The sequence below is a fragment of the Balaenoptera ricei genome, chromosome 14 (genome assembly GCF_028023285.1).
Source record: "Balaenoptera ricei isolate mBalRic1 chromosome 14, mBalRic1.hap2, whole genome shotgun sequence".
Classification (NCBI taxonomy): domain Eukaryota; kingdom Metazoa; phylum Chordata; class Mammalia; order Artiodactyla; family Balaenopteridae; genus Balaenoptera; species Balaenoptera ricei.
The window spans coordinates 34,600,320-34,608,643 of NC_082652.1; the positions used below are offsets into that span (position 1 = coordinate 34,600,320).

General features: G+C 39.5%; 1 protein-coding gene across 1 annotated transcript; it reads right to left on the reverse strand.

The window, feature by feature from the left end:
- Positions 1-7,158: 7,158 nt before the first annotated feature.
- LOC132347509 (serine/threonine-protein phosphatase 2A catalytic subunit beta isoform-like) lies at positions 7,159-8,088 on the reverse strand. Its single transcript, XM_059894079.1, has one exon. The coding sequence runs from the start codon at positions 8,086-8,088 to the stop codon at positions 7,159-7,161; it is 930 nt and encodes a 309-aa protein (XP_059750062.1).
- Positions 8,089-8,324: the final 236 nt, after the last annotated feature.

An 8,324-nucleotide genomic window follows, 5' to 3' on the forward strand; every position in this document is an offset into this window, starting at 1 on the left:
ATAAAGATTTGAGGTTGTTGATTAGGGTGTTCTCTGCTGGAAGTCGATCATTAGATTCAGGATACTAGCAGCTGTTTCTATGTTCCAGACAGGAATCTTACTCCTCACCACCCCCAGTCCTGATTCTACTATTCTGGTATCTAACTAACTAGATGACTCTGGGCAAGTTCATTCATTTTTCGGAGTTCAGTTTTCTCATGTGAACAAGGAGGGTAACTAAACTTACATATCAGAGGTTTTGAAAGGACTCAGTGAGCCAACCTTTGTAAAGTATCTCGCTCAGTGGTGGGCTTATGGTGGGCAAATAATAAATGCTGTTATTAACAATACATTTTTATCTGCAAGAACTCATCTGCCAACCATCTTTTTATAACAAAGTAGCACCTTGGTTTAAAAGGTGCTATTTTAAAAGAATTTAAAAATTATTTAGTCATGAAAGATTTTTTTCTCCTAGTGAAAATTCCTAGATCTGCTTTCATTTTCCCTAATTATCTGATGAAAGTGAGAGCACTTCACTGAACAAGTGCAATAATAGCTAATATTTATTGAGCAACCCTGGTCTTTGGACTCTGGCAGTAGTGCCTTTAGGCTCCATAGGCTGCATTTACAGGGAAAGAGGCCCACAGCCCCTACAGTTCAGCCCTGTCTGACGTGGTACCATATGCTGTGAGGAGAGTACAAAAGAAATCAAAGGCATGTCTTTCTCCCCAAGGAAGATTTAATTGTGAAAAAATTAACGCAGCTAAAGCAACATGCAAAGTGTACATTTTAATTTACTCTGACCAGAATGCATATTTATTAAGGCAAGATGGGATATGGAAAAGGTCTCTAAGCTAACCAGAAAGAGGCAGTTATGCTTGACCCTTACAGAGGAGCATCTCTTAACGGTCACGGTGAGCCCCGGGTCCATTGTACTTTGGCAGGTGGGGCACTCGTCTTCTGATTGCCTCCACCTTTTTCTGCTGCGTGTGGCTTATCTTCTGCCTCCGAGTAATGTGTCTTCACGCAGCTCACAGTGAAGACTCAGCTGTGTCTTCACAGCTTCTCTCTTAGAAGGGGCTCAGCATATAAAAACCAATAGTAAACAGAATGAGAACTTTACTGATTGATTAGATGGGAAAATTCCATTGTGTTTTCATTAAGGGAAGGGTTTCTGGGCAGTTACATCTGGATTATTTGGGTTTTGTAGGATTTTTATGTGTTATAGCAGCATGATATTTCATGTCTTTGTGATTTAGGTTTAAAACCCCATACACCCAAATACAAAACACTTTTTCACGTCCTTAATCTCACATCCTTAATTCTTTCAGGGAATCCTCTTGGGTAGAAATATTGGTACACACAAACTGGCTTGAGGTGCTCCAAAGAGAGCTGATAAACACACATTAAATGTGAGAAATATTGGCAATACTAATTTACCAAGAGGTTGTGTTCCATAGGTGTGCTTATAAGCTGATTATTTTTGGACACCCAACAGAATTATCCCATAGAAATTATGTATCTGATAGTGGCTGGCTTCTAAAGTTAAATTTCTAGAGTCCTTTTTCACCCATTTTCTACAAGCAAATGAGTATTACTATAATGAAAACCATAGCTATTTAAAATTCCAGACCCTATATCTATGAAAAAAAGGAATTCTCAATTGTAACTAGGAACACATACCACCCTTTCTGCCACAGAATTAGGAAGTCTCTCGCTCTGCCAGGGGTCGGGTGCTGAACCATGTTCAGGCAACAGCCGCTGCTAACACGGCGGTGTGATTTCTCCTTGATCCAGGACCAGACTGGTGAGGGGATGAGGGAACCAAGAGGCTCACTGATGGGCACTAATAATTGTTAACGAGCTACATTTATATAAACCACTTCTCTTTATTTGAATATTTGAATGAAAGAAGAAAACTCTAGTATAGCTCAATTACCCATATTATGTCCTGCATTGAGAACCAAGATATGTAGGTGATTTCTAAGTCAGATGTCAATAGGGTAGTGATGGGTAGAAATGTATTCCTTTGTACTTAGTTCATTTTTCCAGATTTTTATTTTCCTATGCATTTCAGATCCTAAAGATGCCCACAGTTGGATGATAGGAATTACTGATTCATTCATTCATTCATTCAACTAACAACAGTTTATTGAGTAACTAGTACATGCCAGGCACTATTCTAGGTACTTTGAATTCGGTCCTGAGCAACAGCAAGAATGAAAGACAAAAGGCATCCCCTGTGGAGTTTACGTTCAAGTGTGAGGAAACAGACAGCAAACAATAAACATCAGACTTCTTTTCGCGTGTTAGAAGGAATAACAACTATGAAAAAAATAGAACCAGATGAGAGGGATTATTGAAGTACTGTTCTTTGATAGATTTCCAGTATAGAAAGAAATAAGCTTTTTTATTATTTTTATTTATTTATTTATTTAAAGACTTAAAAAATAAATTTATTTTATTTATTTTTGGCTGCGTTGGGTCTTCATTGCTGTGTGCGGGCTTTCTCTAGTTGCGTTGAGCGGGGGCTACTCTTCGTAGCGGTGCATGGGTTTCTCGTTGCGGTGGCTTCTCTTGCTGTGGAGCATGGGCTCTAGGTGCGCGGGCTTCAGTAGTTGTGGCACGCGGGCTCACTAGTTGTGGCTCACGGCGCTAGAGCGCAGGCTCAGTAGTTGTGGTGCATGGGCTGTGGGATCTTCCCGGACCAGGGATCGAACCCGTGTCCCCTGTGTTGGCAGGCAGATTCCTAACCGCTGCACCACCAGGGAAGTCCAAGCTTTTTTATTTTTATTTTTTAAATTCAGACCTTCTCTTGAAAGGTTCTAGCTTTGGGATTTGGCAAGGCTCTTGGAGAGGTGTGGGGTGATGTTCACTGCTGTGTAATTCGTTTATCCTTTCTGTCTTAACAGCAGTCTGTATACTTTTCAGATATAGTATCTACCATATTGCATTGTAGCTGCTTGTGGTTTTTAATCTCCTGCTAGATTATGCACTGTAACAACATAGGGCATGCTTCTTAAGAACATACCCTGTAATAATACTGCTAGTAATAATCATAGTTATTATATGTTTTACTGAATGCTTTCTATGTGCTAAGTGTATTATGCTGCCCCTAAGTAGAAAGTGATATCATGCTTTAGAGAATATATTCTCAGACTGCAGAACTATCATGGGTAGAGCTGATCATAGAACCGAGTTCTGTTAGCACCAGCCTCTGTACCCCTCTGGTGCCTAACCCAGTGCCTGGCATTTGGTTGGCATCCAAGAAATATGGAATGAAATGGGAATCAAGTAAGTGGCCATACTGTGAAACTGATAACTCTCAGAAATGTGTCTCCAGCTGCCTACAGGATATACCCTCTTGTTTTCAATTGTTTCACTTGACAGCGTAGCTGGCCCAGGAGGTGGTTCTTTGGAAATTTCTTGAAGTGACCCTTGTTTTATTTTTCTTGAATTCCTTCCTTCTGTTTCCACTCATCTCATTTGTGGAGAACTTGATGGAAATAGAAATATTTCTGCTAAAATCATAACCCTGTAGTCTGAAGGTAAAGCTTTTTGTTCTGTAATGTCTGTTATATGAAGAAATCTCCACATATCCTTTTTCTGAGTTTTACCTTGCTGCTGACTGGGGCCTGCTCTGATGGGTTCTTTCAGGACATAGGTGTTTCAATGGCACCAGGAACCAAGGGCCTCAATACCTTGTGTTTTGCTCACCTTCCACTTTCCACCTGCCTCTTCCCACTTGTCAGAGAAATTTTGTGTGACAGAGGTGAGTCTCTGCGGAATCTTCTGGGGGTGGGACCATCTGCTTGCTCCGAAGAAAGTCAGTTCCTTCTTTCCAGGAAAGGATCTGTCAGCTGTAGGAGAAATGTTAGCTTCTTTTTTTTAATTTATTTTTTAACATCTTTATTGGAGTATAATTGCTTTACAATGGTGTGTTAGTTTCTGCTTTATAACGAAGTGAATCAGCTATACGTATACATATATCCCCATATCTCCTCCCTCTTACGTCTCCCTCCCATCCTCCCTATCCCACCTCTCTAGGTGGTCACAAAGCACCGAGCTGATCTCCCTGTGCTATGCGGCTGCTTCCCACTAGCTATCTGTTTTACATTTGGTAGTGTATATATGTCCATGCCACTCTCTCACTTTGTCCCAGCTTACCCTTCCCCCTCCCCGTGTCCTCAAGTCCATTCTCTAAGTCTGCATCTTTACTCCTGTCCTACCCCTAGCTTCCACTTCCCATCGAGTAATCTATTGGAAAGGACATTTAGAGCATCCCTCCAAGACAAAGCAGCACACACACAGGTGACACCGGCAATAAAGACAGAATTTAGGGAACACAGTGAACGAACCTGACACACCTTTGGCAACATTCAGATAAGGACTTTAATGGCAAGTGGGAAAAAAAAGATGTTAGATTGTCCTCCTAAGAAATCCCAGCAGAAAAGTGCTCATTGGCTGTTGGGATTCTTTGCGATTGAGCCTGATGGAATTAAACACTTCAATCTGTTTAAACAGACATTGACAGATCAACACTGTTGTATCCTTAACTCAAGTGCAAGGTAATTCAAGTGGCCTATAAAATACTAGCATGCTGCTATAGTTTTTTTTTAACTTTAATTTTTTAAGAAAAAGGCAAGTTGACTGTATAAGCATCTCTATCTCAAATAAATATTGGTACGGGATGTTTGGCTCATGTAAGTTATCAGAAGCTGAAATGAAGATGGATATATGTCAAACTGGTAGAACAGTGAGCACCCTTTATAAAGTCCCTGCTGCCATAGTGTCACAGAAAACAAATGCATTTTATAAGTGCAATGTCTTCCATCTTTCTTTGCGTGTTTCTACATGTATTATTTCTGATGCTTTTGTTTGGGATTGCTTTACGTTCCTTATGTAAAATAAATTTGAGTGTTGAATTGCCTAGGGCATAAACTTAGTGAAAGTTCTAGAAAGCTGCTAGTAAAAGTAATGTACTGATAGTAATACATTAATTTCTTGAAGACAGGAAGTATATGGCCAAAGGCTTGGCAAGTTTTCAATCTACGAGTGTCCTACGTTGAAATTGAAATTCAATTTTTTGATATTAGACACGTTCTTAAAATTAACTTGTATACACATGTATGGAGTGCACATGAGTCAAAACGTTTTATTAGAAATTATATCATTGAAATTGAGTAGTCTACCTCACACAGTCATATATGTTTAGGTGTAAAATGGAAGGATAACTAATCTTTTCTAAGATATTTTATTCCATCTGCCTGGAATTTTGCTCCCTCCCTCCTCCCAACTCGTTTTGCACATGACTGTTTTGTTTTGTTTTGTTTTCTCATTAATGCCACTCTTTCCCACCATTTGCAAAGTAGTTCAACTTATCACCATATTCTCTTCCCAGCATCCTGATTAGCATAGAGATTCTTAATAAATATTTGTCAAATATTGCTTCCTAATAAATATTTATCCAAAGAATGAATGTGAATGAAGTTCTCAATGACTTAACTTTTTTTTTTATAATAATGAGCCATCTTTGAACCATTATTTACTTCATACCTGACACGAAATTGATAAACAAAACCAAGATCATACAGCATGATTTGTTCCATTAGTTATTGTTAACTGATCAATTATTCAGTAATTCTGAAAAATGAGAAAGAGGTTGAAAACATTATCCTTGCATTCAAGCATCTCGCTTGGCTAGAATGTTCCAAGAGATTTGATTGCTTTCCCTATAAGTTTGCATTAAATATCTTTGTCAATGTTTCAGTTCATCGATAGTCTTCATAAAATTTCAGAAAGGAACCAGTCCATCTGTTCCTAGAGCACTGTCATTCCTTGGCAATTTTATTGGATTTTCCTCTTGGCTGCTTTATCGTTGTTTTGGAAAACTTGTTTTTCTTCTAAGTCCTGGCAGTGTGGATGGAGAAAACCAAAGTCTTCCTTCTATTGTTAGTGATTTCTCCTTTGTTTCCGAAAGATAAATTGAGCCTTCTATGATGGTTTATAAATTTTTGATATGATGTTACCTAAACACTTTATTGGCATAAATAGGATTTTGGTTGAGCAGGAGCTGTAAGTGCTTTAGTTTTAAACATAACCATTATTGGACCCCATGAAGAGTTTAAGCCCATAGGATATTTGTCTTTCTCTGTCTGACTTACTAGGTCCATCCATGTTGCCGCAAATGGCATTATTTAGTTCTTTTTTAAAAAATTTTTTATGGCTGAGTAATATTCCATTGCATGTTTATACCACATGTCAGTCATTTTTTAAAAAAATTTATTTATTTTAGGCTGCGTTGGGTCTTTGTTGCTGTGTGCAGGCTTCTCATTGTGGTGGCTTCTCTTGTTGCAGAGCACGGGCTTCAGTAGTTGTGGTACGTGGGCTCAGTAGTTGTGGCTTGCGGGCTCTAGAGTGCAGGCTCAGTAGTTGTGGCACACGGGCTTAGTTGCTCCGTGGCATGTGGGATCTTCCCGGACCAGGGCTCGAACCTCTGTCCCCTGCATTGGTAGGCGGATTCTTAACCACTGCGCCACCAGGGAAGCCCCCCCTTGCCTTTATTTTTGTTTAAAGTGGAAAGTTTATTTGCTCAGTACACCAAATAGAATGCAGGCACTGTCATGACAAATATACAGAAATATGCAAATCAACATAAAATAGTAATTTAGTTTAAATGAAGGGAAATCTCTTTAAATGTTATGACAACGTACTCCTAAGAATCTTTTTTTCAGTTAATTATACATTTCAATAAAATAAACGGTAATGAATTAAGTGGAAGTTAGCTTGTAAATTTTTCTTAAAAATAAAAATCCAACCCTATTAATCCATGTCAGTTAAACACTCTAACTAAAATTTCCAAGTAAGTGCAAAAATAGATGGAGTTAGTTACCTTTTTTGCTTGAACAGTCCCAAGGAAAATGGTTCCTACAAATACAGCAGACAAACTGTTAAGACCGACCAATCTAGAACATAGTGTTGAACTAATTTCAGTCTCAAGTTGTGCTAAATGCTCATCATTAGTATGGCACAGTTTGGTCCATGATATGGTTTAATGCCAAGACAGATCCCAATTTGTTACAGAAACACACACACACATATATATATATATATATATTTTTTTTTTTTTTTTAAGCCAGGTATACTTCCATATACAAAGGCAGGTTTCCCAAGAGGAATTTACAGAAAGTAGTCTGGGGTGCTGTGGATCACATGAGGCTCTCCATGACGAGGTGCTGGGTCAAACTGAAGGAAGGAATATTTCAAAGTGTCATCTAATCCCATGATAGCAGCCTGGTTCCCACAACGATAACAGTAATTGGGTGCACTGAAAATGGTAACCACATTCCGATCGTGACACCAATTGTATCCCTCCGTTACAAGTTGGTGAGCATGAGAAACCAGTGTGAGACCATTGGAATGGTTAAATGTTTCAGAAATATCTTGTCCAAATGTGTAGCCAGCCCCGAGTGGTGAAATACCCCACCCACCATGATCATCTGGATCTGACCATAACAGATCACACATTGGGCCCTCATGTGGAACTTCTTGTAAACGATCCAGGGCTCTTATATGATCCAGTGTATCTATGGATGGGGAGAGGCCACCGTGGAGGCAGAATATCTGTCCATCTACTAAAGCTGTAAGTGGCAGATAATCAAACAGATCTGTAAAATATTTCCAAACATCGGCATTTCCATACTTTCGCAGACATTCATCATAAAAGCCATATACTTGGGTAACTTGTCGGCTTTCGTGGTTTCTTCTCAATCTTGTAATATGTTCTGGATAACGCACCTTTAATGCCACAAGAAGAGTCACAGTCTCTACAGAATAATAACCTCTGTCTCCATAGTCACCCATGAATAGATAGTTCGTATCTGGTGATTTCCCACCAATTTTAAAGAGTTCCATAAGATCATGGAATTGACCATGCACATCTTGACAGATGGTAACAGGACAACGGACCTCTTGCACATTTGATTCTTTTGTTAAAATTTCGTTAGCCTTTTTGCACAGCGTCCGCACCTGTTTCTCGGTAAGTTGTTTATACTCGTTCAGCTGCTCGACCCATTGGTCCAGCTCCTTGGTGAATGCCTTGTCGTCCATGGTGGCCCGAGTCCCTCCCCCACTGCCCCTGCCCTGGGCGCCGGTCCCTTCACCCGGCGCCACCACCGCCGCCAGATCCCAGCTCCCACATATCAGTCATATGTGGAATCTAATTTTTTAAAAAATGATATAAATGAACTTATTTACAAAACAGAAACAGAGTCACAGATTTCTAAAACAAACTTACAGTTACCAAAGGGGAAACATGGTGGGGAGGGATAAATTAGGAGCTTGGG

What these genes read in the sequence shown, in the direction of transcription:
- LOC132347509 (XM_059894079.1), bottom strand. Translation starts at nt 8,088, where the DNA reads ATGGACGACAAGGCATTCACCAAGGAGCTGGACCAATGGGTCGAGCAG.